The sequence below is a fragment of the Salvia miltiorrhiza genome, chromosome 6 (genome assembly GCF_028751815.1).
Source record: "Salvia miltiorrhiza cultivar Shanhuang (shh) chromosome 6, IMPLAD_Smil_shh, whole genome shotgun sequence".
Taxonomy (NCBI): domain Eukaryota; kingdom Viridiplantae; phylum Streptophyta; class Magnoliopsida; order Lamiales; family Lamiaceae; genus Salvia; species Salvia miltiorrhiza.
In genome coordinates, this window is record NC_080392.1 from 40,613,764 (window position 1) to 40,638,013 (window position 24,250).

At 36.0% G+C, this 24,250-nt stretch overlaps 3 protein-coding genes across 3 annotated transcripts; 2 read left to right on the forward strand and 1 right to left on the reverse strand.

Moving 5' to 3' along the window:
- Nucleotides 1-3,176: 3,176 nt before the first annotated feature.
- LOC130990915 (protein ALP1-like) lies at nucleotides 3,177-4,391 on the reverse strand. Its single transcript, XM_057915143.1, has one exon. It carries the CDS (start codon nucleotides 4,389-4,391, stop codon nucleotides 3,177-3,179), a length of 1,215 nt encoding a protein of 404 aa, XP_057771126.1.
- A 3,515-nt stretch (nucleotides 4,392-7,906) lies between these two features.
- On the forward strand, nucleotides 7,907-10,007 carry LOC130989539 (pre-mRNA-processing-splicing factor 8A-like). The gene is made up of 2 exons (XM_057913516.1): nucleotides 7,907-8,226; nucleotides 9,060-10,007. The coding sequence occupies exon 2, from the start codon at nucleotides 9,115-9,117 to the stop codon at nucleotides 9,688-9,690; it is 576 nt and encodes a 191-aa protein (XP_057769499.1). The 5' UTR covers nucleotides 7,907-8,226; nucleotides 9,060-9,114; the 3' UTR covers nucleotides 9,691-10,007.
- Nucleotides 10,008-15,775: 5,768 nt separating this feature from the next.
- Nucleotides 15,776-18,009, forward strand: LOC130990916 (uncharacterized). The gene is made up of 3 exons (XM_057915144.1): nucleotides 15,776-16,573; nucleotides 16,930-17,721; nucleotides 17,797-18,009. The coding sequence occupies exons 1-3, from the start codon at nucleotides 16,307-16,309 to the stop codon at nucleotides 18,007-18,009; spliced, it is 1,272 nt and encodes a 423-aa protein (XP_057771127.1). The 5' UTR covers nucleotides 15,776-16,306.
- Nucleotides 18,010-24,250: the final 6,241 nt, after the last annotated feature.

The following is a 24,250-nucleotide window of genomic DNA, read 5'->3' on the forward strand; positions in this document are numbered from 1 at the left end:
GGTGAAGAAGCTTATGGTTTTGTGAGTGTGTGCTTGCTTGCTGTGAGAGTAGAAATCAGGGGAGGGCAGGCGGCGGCCGGCGGTGGCTCCGCGCCACTGTTGACCGGAGTGCGCAGAGAGAGAGAGAGAGGGTGAGAAGGGCGGCGGTGGTTAGCTCCTACTGCTGCGGCCGCCGGATCCGTGAACAGGGGAGGGTTGAGAGAGCCGAGGGAGGTGGAGGCCGCGGCGGCAGTCCACTTCTTCTGCTGTTGTCGGCCGATTCGAGCGAAGAGAGAGAGGGAGTTCACGCGGCGGCCATGGTGGTGGCTGTCGCCGGGTTTTTGAGGGAGGCGGCGGTGGCATTTCAGTTTGTGTGGATGTGTGAGCTGTTGTGAGAAAGGGAGACAGAGGGAGATGGAGCTCAGGGCGGTGCGGCTGCGTGAACGGCAATGCCTACCGCTGCCGGAGAAGGGGAGAAAGGGAGAAGGGTGAAGGGGTGCTGGGCGGCGTGTGTTTGTGTGCATATTTTAAGTAATTACTTATTATATGCTAAGCATGACATGAAATTGCACTTATTTTGCAATAAAAGTATTTATGATTTAATTTGTTTCTTTTATAATTCCAATTATTAAAGGAAGTTGAGTAAGAATATTGTTGGTGTTCTTAACTCAAGAGAATTGTTTTCAATTATTTATTCATTAAATTTTGAAAACCCGGCTAAGTGAATCATAGAATGTTAAGCACTTCACCACGACTTAAGATTAGATTGAGGAGACCTATTAAGAATAGACTTCTTGTAGGCTTTATGGACCAAGGGGATTAGCGCTGCTTTCCCGAGACGAGTTTGTGTAATTATGAATCTTCAGGCTTTGCCTAACCAGGTGGGCTTACTTTCCAAATGTATAAAGTATGATTGAGTTATTAAGCTCTAAATGTTTCAATTAAATGCAAATTATTTATTCAATGAAATGCAAACTGTTTATCCAATAAAATGTTTATGTGCACTCTGCTATGTTTAAGGCTCGCCACAACGAATCAATTGAGGTTCTCTTATAACCTAACACATTATTTGAGAATTATGTACACCGTTAGCTGACTCGGTGGGTTGATCTCCATTCGGGCACTAACTAAGAGGCGTTATAATGGTGCTTGCTGGATGTGTTCCGAAGCATGTAATGTAAGGGCCTGCCTGGGTAACGTCCCGAGGTCAAAGTAAACTTGTATGGGTTACGCCCTCAGTTCAAGTAAATGGGAGAAATGGATCCGACAGTGGCTAGAGGTCCGGGATCACAGCGAGTAACAGAAAATGAGTGTGACATGTGCGCACAAATGAAAGAAATTATTTTAACATGCTTAGAAGTTTTTTCATTTTAAAACCTTCTAAGTTATGTCAAGTATGATTGGATAAACTGTCTTTACGAAAATATGAAATGTTTCAAAAAATGCATGCCCACTAAGTACATTAGTACTTAGCCCAAAATTACTTTCAAATGTTTTCAGGTTGGCTGGCTGGTGCTGACGGGACGGAGCTGAGGCTAGGGTTAAATTCCTATTTTAGACTTCCGCTGTAGCAATCACTCATATCCGTCTTTTGTTATCCCAACTTAAGATCTTCATGTAAAATTTCAAACGATATACTTGACCGAGCTTAGACTCTTCACTACTGAATTTATGCTAATGAATGCCGGTTGTCAGAAGCATGAAACAAAACTTGTGATCCAAAGGGGCATAGCCCGAATTTCAAATCCTATTTCGGTTATAACAAGGTTTTTCCCTTGTTTATTTCTATGAATTAGTTGCACTTCGATTATATTTATTCATTCAAGAATTGGGGTGTGACACCATTACTGGAATAATCTCTTGCTCAAACATGAATGAAAAAGAAACTACTTCAGAATTAAATGCAGTGACAACAATGGCTGCATGAGAATTCAACACCAGTGGAATGGTCTGCTATGGTGAGAGCTCGAGTGAGTTTAATTAGTGCTAGAAGCAGACTTTTCTAGAATGCATTCAACCAAATGAGGAGATGATTCCACAACTTTATATACTTTCAGATTTAAATCAAATAGCCGACTAAATAAGTACCAAAAACTACATAGAAATGATGATGGGTTTGATTTAATCCTTTTAGAACCCAATACTTGCTGAAACCGATCAAAACTGAAATACTGAAGCATTAAAATTGGAGATAATAAATTCAACCCCGAAAGTTAAAAAAAAATGACCGACAATTTAGGTATAAAAAATTTGGAGATAATAGTGTGTTTACTCTTTAAAAACTTTCAAATAAGAAAAGCTCATTTTTGGAGAAATCAATCAAACAGATTAAGGTATCAATAGTTTGCTGCATTGATAACGAAGCTTACCAATTGTCGCAGCTATGGAGTCGCGGGACGGGGTAGGGCTGGGCGAGGGCAGTGCAATCCCTAAATTGGGAGTATAATATCAAATAACAAAGCTTAGTTATTAACATCCCATAACTAGAAGAGAACCCCCTCAAATCGAAGAGAACTTACCAATCGACGACGGCTGCGACGGTGAGCGTCTGAGCAAGGACGGTGGCGACGCCGGTGAGAGGACGGCGGTGGGAGAAATGGAAGACCAGTCGCGGCTGGAATAGTGAGAAAAAACTAGGTTTTAATCGGGCGAAAAAGCTTGACGTTAGATTTGAAAATATTTGGATTTAGCTACGGAAATTCCGTAGCTAGTAAGTCACACTGATTTTGCTACGGATAGAATCCGTAGCTAAGGATAAAATTTCAGTTTAGCTACGGCTTTAGCTACGGTTATTCCGTAGCTAAGAATTTTTAATAAAATTATTATTTTTTTAAACTTTAGTGATGGATTATATCCGTAGCGAAAGAATTGCTACGGAAATCCGTTGTCAAATCCGTTGGGAAATTTAACAAAATATATGCATCACGAATCCGTAGCGATTCCGTCACAGAATAGCTACGGAAATAAATCCGTAGCTAATTCCGTAGCTAAATTTAGCGTTTTTTTGTAGTGACCCGCCCGGGTTCAATAGATTTTAATTTCATTTTCTCTTTACTTTTATTCTTTTTTCAATTTAAATTAAACAACTTCAATTTTAACAACATAAAATTCATTCAACTAAAAATCCAAACATTACAAATAAAAAAAACAACAAATATTTAAAACATCCAATTTTCGAAAAATTTAAAGCCGTCGAACTACGGGTCAACCGGACCAAAGCGTGCCCATATATGCTCAACCAAATCATCGCGGAGGCGAGCATGCAATCGTGCATCCTTCAAGCTTGCATTCCGTGCCAAATAGGCGGCGAACTCCGGTGGTGCTCCGGAATTGAATTGTGTTTGAGGAGTAGAACTTGGTCCCTCGCCGTCGTCACCGTCAAAATTACTTGCATTTCCACCTTCATCCTCAATGATCATGTTGTGCAATATGATGCATGCAAACATGATCGAACTCATTAGCTCCGCCTTCCACAAACGCGAAGGTCCTCTAATTATACCCCACCGAGCCTGAAGAACACCGAAAGCTCGTTCCACATCCTTCCTTGCAGCTTCTTGCATCACCTTGAACCTCCGCTTCTTCTCATCATTCGGAAACTGGAAGCTCTTCACGAACACCGGCCAGTCCGGATAGATGCCGTCTGTTAAGTAGTATCCTCGAGTGTGGTGAGAATTGTTGGCGAGGAAGTGCACAGCCGCTTCATGCCCCGCTAAAACATCGTTGAATAGCGTGGACTGGTGGAGCATGTTGATGTCGTTGTTGGACCCAGCGACTCCAAAGAATGCATGCCAGATCCACAAATCTTGTGAAACAACGGCCTCTAATATAATTGTTGGCTCGCCTTGATCCCCTCGAGTGTAGGCGCCGTGCCAAGCCACGGGGCAATTCTTCCATCCCCAATGCATGCAGTCTAGGCTCCCCAACATTCCCGGGAACCCATGGCGGGCTTCGTGCGTTGCAGTGATGCGTTGCACATCGGCAGTTGTTGGCCGCCTCAAATACGTGCCGCCAAAGATACGAACGATGGCCTTGCAGAATTTCTTCAAGCATTCCAACGCCGTCGTCTCTCCTATACGGAGATATTCGTCACAACAATCAGCAGCAGTTCTGTATGCCAATTGTCGAACAGCGGCAGTGCACTTCTGGATCGGGGAGAAGCTTAAGCGGCCAATAGCATCCGGACGTTGTTGGAAGTAAGGATCGACTTCTAGCGCATTGACAATGCGTAGAAACAACTCCCGGCTCATGCGAAATCGACGGCGAAAGAATTGTGGCCCATAAACAGGCTCGACAGAAAAATAATCGCGATGGAGGCGCTCGGCTCCACCTTCACGGTCACGACGAACCACTGTCCGCTTCTTCCTCGGGCGTGGTGGAGGTGGATCGAAACGATATGAACTTGCCACTGTCATAAAATTCACAGCACATCTCATAAAAAATAAATCGGGGGCTTGAGTAGGATCGGGAAGAGGAGGAAGTTGTGCGGGATCAACATGAACTTCTTCGTCGGATGAAGAATTATTGTTGGAAGAATTGGTGGATGAAGATATTTTCTTTAAGAATTGAAGAGAAAATGAGTAGTTTGATGTAGTGTTTGTGATTGAGGAAGGGGATATGTGATTATATATAGGTTAAAAAGAAAAAAAAAATTAAAAAATGGCCGAGAAGACCGTTGAGAAGCCAACGGTCAAATGACCGTTTAATTTTTTTTTTTAATTCGATTTTTTTTTAATTACGGAAATGGGCGCGTGCAATACACCCATTTCCTTCGCTCCAGCTTTGCCCCGAGTGCGTCCATACACCCCTCCTCCATTGCACCCGGGTGCAACAACCGTGGCAGGTGCGATAGGCCGGGTTCGATCCGGCCTTCGCACCCCACGTTGTTGATGCTCTTATGAGAATAAAAAATAAAGGATTGTGGTAGATGAGTGCATTATGATCGTGATAATAGACTAGACTGATTATCAAATATAATGTTGGAACAATAATTTTAACAATACTGTATCAGGGCTGCTTCAAGTTAGGAAGTTATGGCCTCCTGAACTTCAACCTAAAAAACTGCACAATACTTGCTTGTTTCAAGCTTTGACTTTATCTTCTTACTTGTTTCTTCTGCTTTTGATCCATAACAGATGTTATGAAAATAACAGTAATATACAATATAACAAAATAAAAGATAAATTTGATGAGAAAATAAATAATTAAAATTAGTTACAATTATAAAAATAACAGTACTGATAAAATTATAAAAATAACAGTACATTCAAAAATAAAAGTGTAAATTACCCCTTATCAAATATCCTACCTACCCTTATCCTCCTTATTAAGGTAAGACCAATTTGGAGACGGTTATAACTTCCACTATCCATATTTTATAACATTTGTGCGCCTCACTATTTTTTGGACTGATTGAGTGGAAAGTGTGGAACTTTAAATTATTATTCTTATTTCTAAAATAAACCAAATAAAATATTTGAATGTCATATAAAAACACGAATGAATTTAGCGTGTAAATGTCTGAATTGTGAAAATTAAATTTTTCATTATTAATTTATGGGATTCAAACTCATGATCATTCATTCAATAAATTGATGAATTAACCGTAAATCTCCATAATCTTAAGACTTAAAATAATTTCTATTTTATATTTAAAAATGGGTTTTTATTTTAGTGATCCTATATATATAATTATATATTTTATATAACGTGCTTGCTATTGCTGTTTAATAATCTGTTTTATGAGAGGATTCGTTTTAGGTCTACAGGTGTTTGTTGAATTTTTTTTACTCCCTCCGTCATAGTTAAGTTTACCAATTTCTTTTCGGCACGAGATTTAAAAATTTGTGTTTTAAGTGTATTTGTTAATAAAATGAATAAGTGGTTAGATGTTTCCTTACTTATATTTATTACATATAAAGAAATTGATCAACTTACTTAAAATGATCCCAAAAAAAAAATTATCAAGTTAGTTGAGACAGATGGAGTAATAAATAGTGGAACAATATTTTACGGAGATAGTGTTCAACATGAGTTTCGAGTCTTTTCTTCTTTCCCCATTATTTTATTTTATCCATTTCCAACTCATTCCTTTTTAACCCACATCAAGTAGTGGCTGTCGGGGTTTATCATTTTCACATTTATAATCTATAATAATATTAAAAAGATAATTTTTTATTTAAGTTCAATTTTAAATTAATTTTAAAATTAAGTGGTAAGTTTATAGTTATAACAAAATTGAAGAATTATTTAATTGTAACCAATATTTTTTCTTTAATTTCTTTTTCTTCTATTTTTTTCCTAAAATTGTAAACTTCGACTAATTATAAAATATTTAATATGCATGTCAAATTAAAAATTAAAACTTTAATTTGATATATTTTATGTAAATATTTGATTAAAATGTAAAAGTTGTAATTATTTAACTTTTTTTTGCCTTTTCATAATATCATTTTTTGTTATTGTGAATTCTTCTTCATCTTCTTCTTTTCTTTTTTCTTTTTTCAATATTCAACTCAAATATATTTAGTTAAAATTATTTTTTATTAAATTTATCAATATAATAATTGAATTGATATCAATTTTATATAAAGATAATGATATAAAAAATGGTTTTCGTCAATTGTGCAAAAACTAGTAAAAATTAAAATTGAAGAACTCGTAAATCGTAATGATAACACTTCACTTCATATTAAAGAAAAACACTTTACTTCAAATAACTCTTTACATATATGTATTTCAGTTATTTTAAGTCAGTCAGGCTTGAGTTCAGCTTCATAATTAATTAAACAAGTGGACTCAAAAGTTCAAAACGGTGCACTTGATCTCTCTCTCTCTCGATCGACTTATGGATTGAAAAAGTGAAATATATATGGTGTGTAACAGTTCACTTATAAATCTAACTAGTACGACCATCCGTGCGATGCACGGCGAAATCGAAATTAAATGATTATATTTAAATAAATCAATATAAATATTAAATAGAAACAAAATATAATAAATGCAAAAAATATGGTTTAAAAATAAACTAATTACTCAATAAAAATCCGAATTTAAGAACCTAATTTTCAATTATGTATAAAGTGTAATGATAATTATAGTTATTAAATTATTTTAAATTATTTGATAATGCAAATTAATATTACCGATTATTATAGAGTATTTCACATAATAATAATAATAATAATAATAATAATAAATAAATAAATAAATAAATAAATAAATAAATATTTTCATAGACAAACATAAATAAAAAGTTGAAAAATTTTAACAAAGAGAAAGAAAAAATATTTTAAAATTTTAATAATCTATTCGTTTTATTTTTATTTTTTGTAATTTTTATATCATACATTAAAGATATTCTGACCAACTTAAACTTAAGATGAACATTAAATATTTTTTTATAAATTAAATTTGACAATGTTTAAAAAATAATTAAAATTATAAAAAAATAAAATAAATAATAATAAAAAAATGATGGGAGGAGAGAGAAAAAAAAAAGAGGGAAAAAAGGAGGAAGAAAACTCGTCTTTTATATAGTACTAGTATGACCATTCGTGCGATGCACGACGAACATCGAAATCAACCACATGTTTTAAATAAAAATATATAAATATTAGATAAATTATAATTAAATACAAAATATATTTTAAAAATAAATTAAAGATAAACCTCATCAATTAAAAATTTTAACTTTGTATAATGTGTAATGATAATCATAGTTATTAAATAATTTTAAATTTTTTGATAATGAAAATTAACATTACACATTATTATTAGAGTAAATATATAAAACTGTCCACTTTCATATTGTAAAGATAAAAAATGTCCACTAAAATAAAAAATAATAAAAACTGTCCCCTTTGTGGTTGAAAGGACAGAAATGCCCCTCAGCCTAAAATAGCCCATTTCATCTCCTCTCCCTCTTTCACGGTTTCACTCTCCCTCCCCCCGTCTCTCTCTCTCTCTCTTCCTTCGAGCTCAGATCGCCGGCGAAGCGCCGCTGCCCCAGCCTCGTCGCCTCCGCCATCTCCTGCTTCATCCCCCGCCGCGACATTAGCCTCCGCCCGCCACCAATTCCTTCGAAGCAGAGGAGGATGAGTGCGGTGGCGCTTCGAGTTCCGCGAGGTTTTCCCCCTTCGCCGCCAGCGATTCGGCGTCCTTGTTGCCGATTTTCAATTTTCCGGTCATCTTCTACGCAGATCTAGGGTTGAGCTTGAAGTGGAGGCACGGCGGTGGCACAATTCAGAGGTGAGGAATTGCTGGCGAAGCCTCTCTCTCTGAAATCAAATTCGAATGGGGGGAATTGCTGCTAACCTTTCTCTCTCTACAATTCACTGCGTAATTCATTTTTCTTCTTTGGAACTCTCTTCTGAAAGACAATTTTTTGTGAGGTGATTGTTATAATGTGCTAGGGCTTGGTTGCCAATTTTTTCTTTATGGTTGAATGATACTTTGTCTCGTTGTATGAATTTGATTGATTGTGAATTGTTACTCCTTTGTTTCATCATTGCTAGCTTTCACAAATATAATCTTTTAAGCTGTTCAATTTTGTTATTTCTGGCTCTGTGTAGAAGGAATTTGATTACCATTATGATCTTGAAATGTTCTCAGTTTCCTAATCATGTGATGTTTTGAGCTTGGTCGCATGATATTTTGTTATGTAGATCAATATCGACATTCTGTTTTGATCTTTCAATGAGAAAATTGTGATCCTTTGAGCTTGATTTATTTTGTTATTTCTGCCTCCATCTCTCATCCCAAACAAGGAGAATGTATGTTGATTGAGAGAGATAGTTTGGCCTTTGTTATTAAGTTTAACATGAGAGATTGTTGTCATGAGCCTAATTGGTTCATGTAGATCTTAATTTCACCGGAAGATACAATAGCTAATTATTATTTTCCCCATTGTCGGTAACTGGGTTATCATCATTCTGGTTTTTGGTTTGCCAACTTGCCGGAGTTTGTATTTTGACGTATCTGTCTTCAATAGTTTTAGATAACATCATTGATGCATGCATTTGTTTTCTTTCTAAGTTCATATGATTGTTATCCTGTCTTACTATGATCATGTGATTTTTCAGTTTCCCAGCATGGGAGGGTCTTTTCTGGGAGAAGGCTTCTGGTTTTGAGGAGTCCATGAAGTACAAGAAGTTAACTAATGCACAAAGATCTGGTCTCAACCAAATTCCTAACAGAAGATTTACACTTTGGTGGTCGCCGACTATAAACAGAGCAAACGTGTATGTTGGTTTCCAAGTCCAGCTGGATCTCACTGGGATCTTTATGCATGGGAAGATACCAACTCTGAAGATATCTCTGATCCAGATACATGAGAGTGTAGTGATGGATCTCTGTCAAGTTTTGGATCAGGAGCTGGATGCGTTGGAAATTGAGACTGTTCAGAAAGAAACAATTCACCCTCGAAAGAGTTACAAAATGAACAGCTCATGCTCTGATATCCTGTTGTTTGCTGCCCATAGATGGCCCATGTCAAAACCAAGTCTTGTGGCAGAGTCGAAGGATGTTTTTGACCAGAAGGCCAGCAATAAATACTGGATTGATGTGCAGCTTCGCTGGGGTTATTATGATTCCCACGATATTGAGCGGTACACGAGAGCGAAGTTCATGGATTACACGACTGACAACATGTCAATCTCTTTTTTTACAACTTGTATTGTATGTCTCCGTTTGAACCAATCTCTAGTTTTGTGATACAAATTGATAGTTTGTGATGTATCTGCCAAGTTCAGACTCTTCCATCCTGCAGAATGAGTATTGAGTAAGATAGGAATCTTGAATATGAATCTTTCTTGTATATTTGTAATGTTCCATAGTCTACTATGAAAGACGAACTTAAACGATGATCATATGGATGCTTCTCAGCTTTTATCCCTTTTTATGAGCAGATGATAAATGCTTCGTTTCGTTCTCAATTGAAAGAAAAATAGTTTTGAGGAAGACATCAATGGAAACTTTAAATGTCATCTTTCATCATCGGTTAAACAATTAGTTATCCAATCTTATCATGCCATTCAAAGGTTTTTTCTAGTTATCATTTTTTATTGGAATGGGCTTGTGCAGGGTAATGACAATGATTCAGCCAAATTTCTTGGTTGTATTCCGACAAAAAATGTGTAAGCTGAAACAGCTTGCTATGTAATAAATGATTATGTTGTTTCTTTAAGTATTACTTGTTTACTCTCTCGTCATAATTTAATGTTCTTGAATTCACAACAAGCTCGATGAATTTATAACTTAATATTCTTGAATTCACAACTAGATTTATGAATTCACAACTAAAACTCGAATTCACAACCAAAATAAATTCTAATTTTAATTGTGAATTCAAACTTTATAAACTCAAATTCACAACTAATTGAATTCACAACCAAAATAAATTCTAGTTGTGAATTAAATTCTGATTGTGAATTCGATTGGTTGTGAATTCACAACCAATTTTTTTTTATTGTGAATTAAATTCTGGTTGTGAATTCGACTGGTTGTGAATTCACAGTCAAAAAATTATGGTCGTGAATTAAATTCTGATTGTGAATTCGACTGGTTGTGAATTCACAACCAAAAAATTCTGATTGTGAATTCGACTGGTTGTGAATTGTGAATTCACAACCAGTGTGAATTCACAATCAAAAAATTCTGGCTATGAATTAAATTTTGGTTGTAAATTCACAACCAAAAAATTCTTGTTGTGAATTCGACTGTGTAGGGTTTAGGGTTTAGGTTAGGTTTTAGGGTTTAGAGAGGGTTTAGAGTGCGTTTAGGGTTTAGGGTTTAGAGTGGATTTAGGATTTAGGGTTTAGGTTTTAGGGTTTAAGGTTTAGAGTGGGTTTACGGTTTAGGGTTTAGGTTTTAGGTTTTAGGGTTTAGGATTTAGAGTGGATTTAGGGTTTAGGATTTAGAGTGGGCTTAGGCTTGTGAATTCACAATAAAAAAATTCTTGTTGTGAGTTCGACTGTTTAAGGTTCAGGGTTTAGAGTGAGTTTAGGGTTTAGGGTTTAGGGATTAGAGTTTACGGTTGTGAATTAAATTTTCGTTGTGAATTCGACTGATTTTGAATTCACAACCAAAAAATTCTTATTGTGAATTAAATTTAGGTTGTGAATTCACAAACCAAAAATTCTAGTTGTGAATTCGATTGGTTGTGAATTCACAATTCACAATCAGTGTGAATTCACAACCAAAAACTTTTGGTTGTGAATTCACATTGGTTGTGAATTGCGAGATTTTTTAAAGGGGTGATGTAAAGTGGACATTTTTTTAATTTTTAATATGAAGGGTATTTTGGTAACAGTGGGCACTTTTTAAGTTTTTTATTTTAGTGGACATTTTTTATCTTTACAATATGAAAGTGGCCATTTTAAAAATCCACTCTTATTATTATAGAGTATTACACGACATATTAAATGAATAAATATTCTAGTGGACTAAGATAAATAAAAAAATTATAAAATTTTAGTAAAGAGAGAAAATAAAATATCTTAAAATTTTAATAACTTATTCATTTTAAATTCATTTTTGATAAAAAAAATCACCATATTAAAAAATTTGTCACAAAATTAATTTAAGATGCATATTGAATATTTTTTTCATAAATAAAATTTTTTGATGTTTAGAAAATAATTAAAATTATAAAAAAGAAGAGAAAATATTGAAAAATTTGGTGGAAGAAGAGAGAGAAAAAATAGAGGGAAAGAATGGAGGAAAAAACTCCTCTTTTATATATTATATAGATTGTATAGATATGGCAAAACATTCCTACACCTTGAATCCTTCTTATTTCTAATAATTTTTAATTAATTGTCAACGGAACTCGTACATGTCTTTTCCAATTTAAAATTAACTTGTCAAATATAGGTAAAGAATCAAAATATATTCTTTTTATTAGCTTAGATTAATATAGTAAAACATTCAAACTCTAGGATAATAATATTTTTCTGGGATTCACAAAAAAAAATATTTTTCTGGGATTGATTGAAATTTGAAAACCTATGTTTTTATTCCTGTATCAGAACTTAATTTTCTTCCTATATAAATAAGCCTATGTTTGAGTCTCAGTCCTAAATAGAAATATTTAAATTTAAAGTGGGACAACTTTGGGCCTTATGTACAGTTGCGTCGATCCAGTATATGAAGAAACGACGGTTTTCTATTTTCCGTAAATACTTTGGTTAGGGCCCAAATTTGTTTTGTTAGTTGGGCAGATTCAATCCATATAATTTCATTATCATTTTTAATTTCAACTTATGATGCATGAGAGAGAGAGAGAGAGAGAGAGAGTTTCATCATTTTTACCTTGATGTAGTCAGATTTAGTGGGCCGAAAACCTCGTCATCTCGAGCTATAATTAAATTTATTTAATCATTAATTTTTAGACTTTAAGTTAATCATTAAAAAAGATAGACGTATCAACCACAGATAAAAAAAAAATGAAATTTTATTAGCAATTAACTTGAATTAACTGGTACTATGTAGCCCATTCAATTATTTCGAATTAACTCGTACTCCCTCGATCCCAAATGAAATATCTTGTTTTTTTTCGGCACAGTTATTTAGGAAAATATTAATTATATTATTAAGCGGTGTGGTGTAGAGTTGAAAAAGTGATGTGGGTCTCAAAAATTGTACTTTTTGAAGATAATTTTTTTCATAAAAAAAATAAGACATTTTAAATGGGACAACCCAAAAAAGAAAACAAGATATTTTATTTGGGACGAATGGAGTACTATATATACAGCCCATTCAATTTTTTTTTTTTTATCAGAAAAAAAGGAGGTATATAAATATGTGGTACCAGAGGTACTAAAAAAAGTCTCTACATCAACTTGGGAAGAAGGTCATTAGAGCTCCAAGAGGAAAAACTCAGCCCCTTCTCCACGATACAAAACTCATAATTCCAACTCCAAATCCTAGCTTTAATTTCCGAAATCACGCTGTTGATAGTCCACGACCTACCCTCAAAGCGACTTTCGTTCCTCCGTTTCCACAAAATCCAGTTGGTGCACATCAAAATCGCCTTGAGCAACTTCTCAATTCTTTTCCCCCTTTCCATGTGTATGAACGTAACGAAGTGAGAATCAATAAGCCTAGGTCTCGCTGAGGTGATCCCCATCCAACTTTGCACTATATCCCACACCCTTTCGGATTTCGGGCACGACAAGAAGACGTGGTTAGCCGATTCGGGTGAATGAAAGCAAGCATTGCACGTCATCTCCTCCGTTGTCAGCGGCACACTTCTTTTCCCAAGATTGTCGCATGTCGGTATTCTATTTCTCAGTATCCTCCACGCATTCACTCGAGCTTTGTGAATAGCCGGTGTGTCCCACACCATTGCCAACTCCTTCTCGTTGATGACCGCTGGCGCGCTAACATTCCTTGAGGCCTTGATCGCCGCGAAAGCAATTTTTGTGGAAAATCTACCATCTTTAGCACCACACCAAATCCACTCATCATCGGCTCCTGCACTTGGACAAACATCAGAAATGAAAGAAAGTAAAGAGTTAGTCGCCCCCCGCTCCCAATCGAAGAGCTCTCTTCTCCATTTCAGCTCCCAAATCCACCTGCCACTTTCCCACCTGCCCAAGTCGCTCACTAAAACATCCTTATTCTCACACAGATGAAATAACCTAGGAAAAGAAAATCTAAGAGGTGTCGTCCCTGCCCATGGATGGATCCAGAATTTGGTTTGTTTTCCCTCCCCTAATTTGCATTTGATATTATCCAAAAACCACCTCTCCTCCGAGCTTCCCCCTTTCGCCAACACTGAAGCCCGCCATCCAGTTGCACGGCTACTTTTCCTCGCCCAGCTCAGCCCCCCTTCCCCCCACTCCAACTCCTCATAAATAGATCTCACGACTTTAACCCAAAGTAAACCTTTCCCATTTAAGTATCGCCAAATCCACTTCAACACCAGAACATGATTAAACCACTCTAAATTCCTAAAGCCCAACCCCCCTTCACTTTTGTCGAGACATAAGTCACTCCATTTCACCCAAGTAATCGCCGTCGAATTCCTTTGCCCACCCCAGAGAAAATTCCCACAAAGAGAGTTAATAGATCTCACAATGGATTTTGGGATGAAAGAAAAAGAAAGCTGGAAAATTGAAATAGCTTGTAAAACTGCTTTTACCAAAGTAATACGCCCTGCCAACGACAGTTTCCGGTTCTTCCACCCATCAATCTTCTTCTTCACTTTATCAACAAGGTAGTTCCAATCCACCACACTTTTGGATCTACCTCCAACCTTGATGCCCAGATACAACCCATTCAATTAATGAGCCGAATATTTAATTCTCTTGCATACGATGATCGCTACAATAATTGTAGTGGTAATATACAAGACTACACAACTATCTCAATCTATATTTACAATATACCCACTTTTTGAGATACATTCAAGCCATAACCATTTCAATATTTAACTATTTATTTCGGTACTTGCCTTACTTCACCAATATCTATGTCTGACTTTGGAGCATGTGCACTGACAAAGTGAATTTACTTTTGACCGAATTTAATTGTGAAAGGGGTGGGTAGTTAGTTTTGTCTTGTTTATTTGCGCATAGATTGAGTTTTTCTCAAGCATTGAATTTTAATTGTCACGCATAAATTGAATTTGGACTATGCGCATACAGTGAATTTGCGCATACAGTGAATTTGCGCATACATTGTCAATTTGCGCATACATTGAATTTGAACTTATGTAATTTGCGCATACATTCAAGTACTGCGCATAGTATTGTAGCGCATAGTAGTGGACGAAATACACTGACACATATTGATTCTCATTTGACCGCTTTATTGGGAACAGTATTTGGTAGATAGATTTGTCATTACTATGTCTGAATTTGAATTGCCCCTAAATTGCTCACTCCATTTCGTCCGCATAGTTGCGGTGTTTTGCGCGATTTTATTTCCCTTTCATTCCCAAATCCTTGCCATTTCATTTCTTGTTTCCTTGAAACCTAGAGTAACGACTTATTTTCATTTCAGACGACGTTTGAGATAATGGCCGCAGTTGAAGAGGTTTGTGAATTAGTTGAATGCTTATTTTGTGATTTTTTTTTTCTTTTTATAATTTTACATAGGAAAAAATGGGCAGAAGAAATTGTATATGATTTCCGCAAGTGGGTGTTGTGAATTTTTAAACAATTTAAAATTGTGATTTTTTTACTAATGGGTTGAAGATTGTTATTTTTTTACGTATTGTTTGTGCTTTTTTTTCTTTTTAGTCAATACCTTTTTAGCCATTCTCAAATCCTTGCCATTTTGCGTATTGTTTGGCTAAATTGTGGGATTTTATTATAACAAATTTGGTGAAGATTGTTTGCGCATAAATGTTAAATAATTGATTTGTTTTTAATTTTACCGCATAGATTTTCCGCATAGTTTGATTTGTTTTGAAGAACATGGCAAGGTTTCCGCATAGATGTTACCGCATAGATGTTTCCGCATAGATGTTTCCGCATAGTTTGATTTGTTTTCCGCATAGATGTTAAATAATTGATTTGTGATACATAGTTTGATTTGTTTCCGAATTATGTTTCCGCATAGTTTACTTTTACCGCATAGATGTTTCCGCATAGTTTTGAATTGATTTGTAACATAATTTTTCCGCATATGATTTTTCCGCATAGTTAATAATTTATGCGCATTGTTTGTTTCCGCAGAATAGTATTGTCTGCGCATTATTTTGAATTTTGTTTTGGAAATGTTTTCGAAGTTATTTTTGTTATTCAAATATTTTTTTGCTTGTAACAGGGGGCTCTATTGAGACGAAGCACTATTAATGTAACTTCGGACGTGGGCACTTATTATAAAATCAAGTATTTAGACAAAGTGAAGAAAAATTTAAAGGATAAAGGTGGTGAACAATTGTTAAATAGATTTTTACGGGGTTGTTTTGGTCATTTATTGGATTGGAATCCTGGTCCGAAATGTGCAATGGCCGTTCATCAAGTAGTCTCTCGCCAAATAAAGTCAAGCCGTGATGGTCTTTTCTTTTTATTGAATAATACGATAGTTCATTTTTCAAAGAGGGATTATGCTTTAGTGACTGGTCTTAATTTTGGTGATTTTAATGTAGATATGTCGCGTAATCATAATTTGAGTGGAGTGGAAGTGTTTAATAAATTTAATTGTGGTGAGTCTCATGTGAAACTATCAACCCTCATTGATCTTTTTTAGAATTTTGAAATTGATGATGAGAATGGTAGTTTATACTTGAGGATTGCCTACATTATAGTCCTATATGGCATGCTTGTAGGTTATGAGACTGATAAAACAATTGAGCATTGGGTTTGGGCATTGGTAGATGATCTTTGATGCATTTAACCAATTTCCGTGGGGGGCGTATACGTATAATAGATTGTGTTACTATACGACAAAGTGCAAGTCTAAAAAACATCATAAATTGTATGGACCTGTTTGGGCGTTGCATGTGTGGTCGCTTGAGATTATGCCCGATTTAGGTAATGTGGTCGGTAATTGTGTTGCTGAGTTTGCGCACCCTAGATGTTTGAAGTGGAAGTTTCGTAGTAGACCGGCTACGAAGGATTTACGGCCCTTCTTCGAGAAAGAGGTACTTAGATGTTTTCTTTATTAATTTATGTAATCATTTGTTGTGCGATTAAATATTTGTAAATAGAATTTTGTTACACTAATTTTTCTTATAAATACATTTATTTTGTTTAGTTGACAGAAAAGGCCATTATAATGTTTGCAATATGTGAGGCATTTAAATTCTTGAAATTTCATGTTTGAAATGCGAAGTCCTCGTTTAGAAATTAAAATAAGAAATTCGAAATTACTCAAGAAATTGAATTAGAGATTTATTTTAATGCCATGATGTATTACCAAGTCCATTTACAAATTAAATTAGGAGTTATTTTTAATTTTTAAACAGAAATGATTCTTTATATTTTTATTTTTATGTAGGAGCAAGAGATATTGGAGTTGGTCGCGGACGAATTTGAAGTCAGCACTATGTACTACTTATCTACCATTGGTGTGTATATGGGGGCACAGCATGATGAACCTCGTGTGTATATGGGGGCACAACATGATGAAGCTCCTAATCAGGATTTCCCATATGGGCCTTCACACGACATTCATGTTCAAGAGCAAGAACAAGAGGAAGGAGGAGCTCTGCATGATATACCTATTTCTGCGCATGATTTGGCTGCGACAGTGATGGACACATGGGCGCGGAGTTCATCTTCCCATGAAGAGGGTCGTCGTAGACGAGCTAGGGAAAAGCGTGTTCGGCCACCTACTACATCTTCATCATCTAGTAGCGGCGATCATGCTAACCGGCGTGTAGACCGTGAATATATGGAGACAGTTGTGAGGAGGATGGATGAGGCACACGAGGAGAGAATGAAAAGGCACAGCGATGCTTTACATGAACGGGTCAAGGGGACATTGAAGGGGTTTTTCGAGGAGTTGAAGGGTTTTTTTAGTTGTAAGAGTGTCCGAGCTACGACTGTTCGTTCTCCTATTCATCGACCTACACCGGCACCCGATGTAAGACAGAGTGATGATATACCCGACGAGGGCACCGAGGAAGGCGATGTTCCTCGTGTTGATAATGTTACACCATCGCCATATGTGCCACAGTTTTCTCAATTTGATTTTGGTAGCACATCTTATTTGGGCACTGATGCCGAGTTCCCTCGGTGCTCCAATCCAATTGATCAAATGAGAGTATATTTGGATTTCATGGGAGAGGTATAAATATAATATTAGCTTATAAAGCAATTATTGTTTTATGTGTTTATTTCCATTATTTTTGTATTTCAATAGGAGTTGGCTAGTTTTAGAGAGCCATCCCAACGCGTTGAGACACCGGTATTGCCTAGGAGAAGTACACGTCAGAGATTCCCATCACAAGTATTGGAGTCACCGTATGCGGCATCTGGAGAACCCATTCTACTTTCGACAGCGGAGATGGATAAGTTTACGGCTTTCCTTAATGGAGCCATCGCAGCATCAAACTCAGTGTCTCTATATGCATAAGCGGCTTTCTGATATAGAGCAACTACTGCCTTGCCAAACCGAGTGAGTTTGTTCAGTAGATGGTAGTAGCACAAACCATGTGTTGCACCAGGAAATACCGCATTTACAGCATTTTGTATGCTAATATGTGCATCAGAAACAATCAACGTCTCAGCATTCTGACCATAAGCCGTCTTGACCCGAGACAAAAACCAATACCATGATTCATCATTCTCTATAGGACCCACGCTGAATGCCAATGGGAAGATTTGTTCGTTGCCATCCTTCATGACTGCAACAAATAAGATACCTTTGTTACGACCCTTCAAATGTGTGCCATCCACCACAATGATTGGCCTTAAGCACATAGTATATGCAACTCTACATGAACCGAGTGCCACAAAAAGGTGTTTGAACCGACCATTTGAATCAATTTCCAAGTCCGTCAGCGAGCCTGGATTGCACGTCCGCAACATGTGCAAATACCCGGGGAGTAATGGATAAGATTCCTTATGCCCCCCATAAATCATCTCCACAGCAACCTTACGGGCACGCAGTGCCACACTATAACTGGTCTTCACACCATATTCCCTCTGTAGGTCGGCTATAATAGACTTCGGCTTCACAATTTCACCATCCTCGCGCATTTTCTTTGCAATGTGCGCTGCAATGACTCGAGCATTTACCTTTCGCATGCCGGTATTTACCAAGTCCCCAATGCAAGTGTGCGCTGGGCCAAACTTGCGAATAAACCAAAAAGATCCCTGTTGAGTTGCTCTAATCTGAAAAGGACAACTAGTTTGATATTTACATTTGAAGCTAATCCTATCCAAGTCAGATCGAGGGATGACAAATTCTGCTCGACGTTGCACATGCCACAACCCCACAGCTATTTTGAGCAATTCTTTACTTTCAAACATAGAACCTTCGCTTAGCTCATCAGGATCTGGTATTTCATCAAGCTTACTGGCAAACAAGTTCTCTGAAAAATCTTCTGGAATAACAGGAACTAACCAATTGCTCATCTCCTGCGCAGTTTCTTCCCCTAAATCTGCAGCTAGACCTCTTGGGTTTGTTTGCATTATCATAGCCATAAGCTCGCCAATTCCCCCCTCTCGGCGTATCCACACAATATGCTCTGCAAAAGTGCCATAATCAACTCGAACAAACTCCCGCTCATCGGATTCTTCTTCTTCCTCCTCGTCATCCCCATCGGATTCTGTTGATGGGACGTATTCATCATCCTCAATGTCATCTTCAGCAAACGCTCGTGGAACATCATAATTCAGGCCCGAATTATGTCTTGAATCTGCTAACCAATCAAATTCGCTCATCTGGTGTGCGATGGACTCATCAAAAGAACCAGGTGCTGGAGTCTGCTCAAAGGTGGACGAAGTAGGTATATCCATTGAAGGTCGGTAAACTCCTGTTTGCGGTGCACAATTCCTTCTGTTCTCAATCACAAAAACTTGTGGCTCAACCTCATTAATGCATAATCGGCGAAGTTGATCATCGGTACTTAACAAAGAGCGAATCATGCGACCACTTCGGGTTCTTGACAAATAATACAGATCGTAGTTTGGATTGAAGGAGTTCGCAACCAAATAATAATTGATACTTTGTCTTAACTCCAAAAGATTTATATTATCAGCTCGAACATAGCAATAGGTCGCACTCCCACCATTATAAAGAATATCATCCCAATATCCTCCATAATTCACAATAATATTCTTCCACTCCGTCATCTACGAAAATAACAGGACAATTACCATCAAAATTGATTATGCGAATAATTAAAAGGTACTACAACATTTATGCGCATTAAAAGGTACAAAATTAAATATAGCAAAGTTTTATCTAAAATCTACTACAATCAAATAGTGCACAAATTTAACAAACATAAACTACAATGATTACGCAAATTGGTTGAGGTATTTAGATTCAAATGCTCAAATTGCCTGAGATTGGTTCTAAAAGCATTGTATTTTCTACTTGCGCATAGTTTTATACAAATGAATGCGCAAATTCGTAGACTGATTTCAAATCGATTAAATTGTGTCCAAATTATTTACTAAAATTCTAATAACACGTTTACTTGGCGAGGAACATTTATCCACATGCAAAACATGTATCCACACTATGTGAAAAATAAAAACATGTATCCTCATCGCACATAAAAAAAACGAGCATGGTAAAATCAAATAAAAATAAATGAAACGAGCGTCATTTAAAAAACAACATTTGCTTGCTTAATAACCACTAAATTAAATTACAATCACCTCTTCACCAAATCTCTTCACTTCGTCAAAGGTAGAAACTTCAAATTTGTTGTGTTTCGAACGTTTCGGATAAAAGTTCACATCATTTATTATGTTTCAAAAGAACGAGGTTGTCTCCCATACCCACCACCAAACCAATATATGAAAGCATGAAATACCTCACCCGTGAGATAAGTGTACTTGTTGATGTGGACAATTCATTCACAAGATAAATAGTGTAAGCTATAGTACATCTTCACGAGCAAAGAAAATCAAAAGCAAGGTACATAGAATGCGCATTTAATAGGAAATAAGGAAATAAAATAAAGTGCGCATTTAATAGAACCTTGGATAGCTGTGGGATTCTATAAGATTTAATAAAGTGGGGTTTAATAGAACCTTATAAAATGTACATTCATGTAAAAAATTGTGGGATGTGTTAAGGTTTAATAAAGTGGGGTTTAGTAGAACCTTATAAAATGCGCATTCATGTAAAAAATTGTTGGGTTCTATAAGGTTTAATAAAGTGGGGTTCTATAAGGTTTAATAAAATGCGCTTAAATAAAGTGGGCATTCTATTTCCTATTTCACAAATAGAACCTTCGCTTAAGCTATTAATAGAAGGAAATTAAATAAAATGCGCAAAGTAGGAAATTAAATAAAATGACTTGCGCATTTAATATACAATATTACTCTTAATCTTATAAAATGCGCATTTAATTCATAGGAAATAGAATGCGCAAAGTAGGAAATTAAATAAAATGCGCACATAAGGACATACAATGCGCAAATTATGGAATTGAGAACATATACAATGCGCAAATTCGGGGATCCAATAAAATGCGCACATTAGGAGATAAATGCGGTAATTAACATATACAATGCGCACATTATGCGCAATTTCCGTATTTTGAAAAACCTGAAACAAAGTACAAGAAATAGAACTTATATTCAACACGGAAAACAAAGCGGGTACACTCGATCTCAATCATTACCTTACTCCTAATGATTGCCTGCACATCTTTTGGGAACCAAACAAATATTAAAATAATGAAATGGTTATGGCTTGAATGTATCTCAAAAAGTGGGTATTTTTAAAATGTGGTTTGAGGAAGGTGGGTAGAATAGAATTTGCCCCATAATTGTATTACAAAAATTTGCGTGACCACTAAATTGGGTGTAGATAATTTTTTAATCGTTTTGGCTTTAGTACCGAATTTGCCCCCCTATTCAAGTCCTCGTTAATTGTTCAAAGCATAATATTGCTTCTCAAATAATTGAAACATGTGTTCAACTCCTCACTAATTAGTTTTTTTTTTTGTCCAAACCGAATAATTATTACTCCATTCATCTTACAAAAATATAATTTTTTTTTTGTCATTTTAAACCATTTCACAAAAACATAGACATTTATTATGTTTCTCTTTTCGCATATTACCCTATCAGAGTCTATTTACTTTTTATCTCTATTGTATGAAAATGAGACTCATTTTCCACTCACAATATACTTTTATCTAACATTTCTTAAAATTTGTGTTATTTACAAAATTTTATGTTTTTGTGAGACGGATGAAATATTAATTAAAACTAATTTGAATAATAATAATTTATTTATTTATGTGTCAAAGTTTTGGAACACGTATAATTTGAATAGGCGGAAATATTTCTTTTGTTTCTATATTGAAGATTTAGCTAGGTAGTATAAACTCATGTATAGTCATAACTCTCAAGCAGAATTATATATTTATATGGTCCCACTGAGCGATTTATGAACGGTTACATAAGTTTTTATCATTTTAAGAACATCATTGTCGTTTCATGTCATTTAATTATAGGGTGTTTTTTTTATGGATAAATTTAAGGACAAATACCGTCAAATTCATTAAGTTTGAGCAAATTTTTATTTTTCTCATAATTTTTCGAATTCCTTGTAAAAATTTGTAGGGGCCGGTCTTGCATGCGGCGGTCTCACTCCAATGCGACGGGTCCGCCCCGACCCGCGCCCGACCCGACCCGTGCCCAGACCCAAAATCTTGAATCCTAAATTATTACATTTGTTTATAATAATTATTACTTTTAATAAGCATGAAATATACATTTGTTCGCACAAATGTATACTTATATAAATATAGGTATTTACCTTCATTTAATATAAAGTATTATTTTCTAAACCCTAAATTCTATAAACTAAACCCTAAACCCTGTAAACTAAACCCTAAGCCTGAACACTAAACCCTAAACCCTGTAAACTAAACCCTAAGTCTGACCACTAAACCCTAATAGGAGTATTTACTTTTAATAAGCATAAGATATACATTTGGTCGCACAAATAAATACTTATATTAATATAAATATTTACCTTCATTCAATATAAAACATTATACATATCAATATACATTTATATGAACAAATGTATATATTATGTTTATTAAAAGTAACAATTATTATAAACAAATGTAATAATTAGGAGTATGGGTCAAACCCACGCGGGTCAGGGTTCCGGGTCAGGAGGGCGGGTTTGGAGCCGGGTCGACCCGTCGCACACCTGTGAGACGGTCGCACCCAATAATTGGCGAATTTGTAATCGTTTAATTGATTTGTAATTTTTTCTTAATGACGTTTTTCGGTCATAAAATTAATGACGTGTAACTTACGTGTCATACTTATGTTGAGTAGATTAAATTAGGATTAAATGTCGTCGTTTTGAGACTAAATTAATTAGAGCAAATAGCGTCAAAATCCATCAAGTTTGAGCGAGTTTTTATTTTTTCCGTGACTTTCGAATTTCTTGAGTTCATCTTCAAGCTCTTGCAACAAAGTCTTCAAATCTGAATCATCTTCTCCACAATCCATTTCAATATTTGGTTTTTCCTTCATTTTGCTGTTATTGAGAAGCCATATTCCAACTCCGCAATCCACAATCGTTCTACTATATCAACACTATGAAGCACGAGGACATGCATGAAATCTACGCTCTGAATTTTTCTGTGCGCAAAATTCGAATCAGAGCTGGAAGCCCATGGTCACCGAGTATTCGCGCGTCGGGATGAGAGCAAGAGCCTGACGATGAGAGTGAGGTAGACATAGGAACTCCATATTCGAATTTGAGAGTTTTTTGGAATTGAAAATGAAGAACCCTAATTTGAAAAAAAAAACTGTTCAATTTCTAATTTAATCCACGAATTGACACCAAAACGACGACGTTTAAGTGTGAATTAAACAAAGTCACTGTGCTCGCTGGACGATGTTGCTTACGTGTAATTGTTGGTTGGCGTAAGCATTAATTTGGAGGAATTTTCAATTTAAGGGAAAATTATAAATCGTTTGCACTGTTATAAATTTTTATAAGAAATTCAAAAGTTATGGGAAAAATAAGAATTCGCTCATTTTTTTTTAAACACCCAAAGGGTGAGGGATTAGGCAAACCCCAACCATTAAATAACATCAACCAATATCCCATACATGACGCTGCCCAAAAGTGACAACGCCCATGAAAATCAACAAGGAATAATATAAATTTAACTGACAGATGAAATACATTACCAAAGCCCAAAAGTGACTACAATTAGAAGAGAACTGAGCTGCAATCAAAATGAAAGCTAACCAAAACAAACTAACTATCATCATGAAATATGAACCTAAAGTTAGGATAGCCAAGCTGGTCCATCCTAACCAGCTCTAAAATATAGCGGGGCGCAGAGAAACAATCAAAAGTAGTCAAAATCGAAACCTGTTGTTCTCTCCTCGCCATAAAATCAGCAGGCCGATTCCTCTCGCGATGGATGTGAGTGAAACAGACCTGCTGATGCTGAATGAGCTGTCGGATCCCGACAACAGTATGACGGATACTAGCAGGACTGTGATGCCCAGCAGACATAAGCATAACGATCGCTGCAGCATCCAACTCAATCCATATATGAGTAGCAAAAGTAATAGCCAGCCTAAGACCCTCAAGCACAGCGGCTAACTCAGCCTCAAGACTGGAAATAGTATACAAGGGGTGC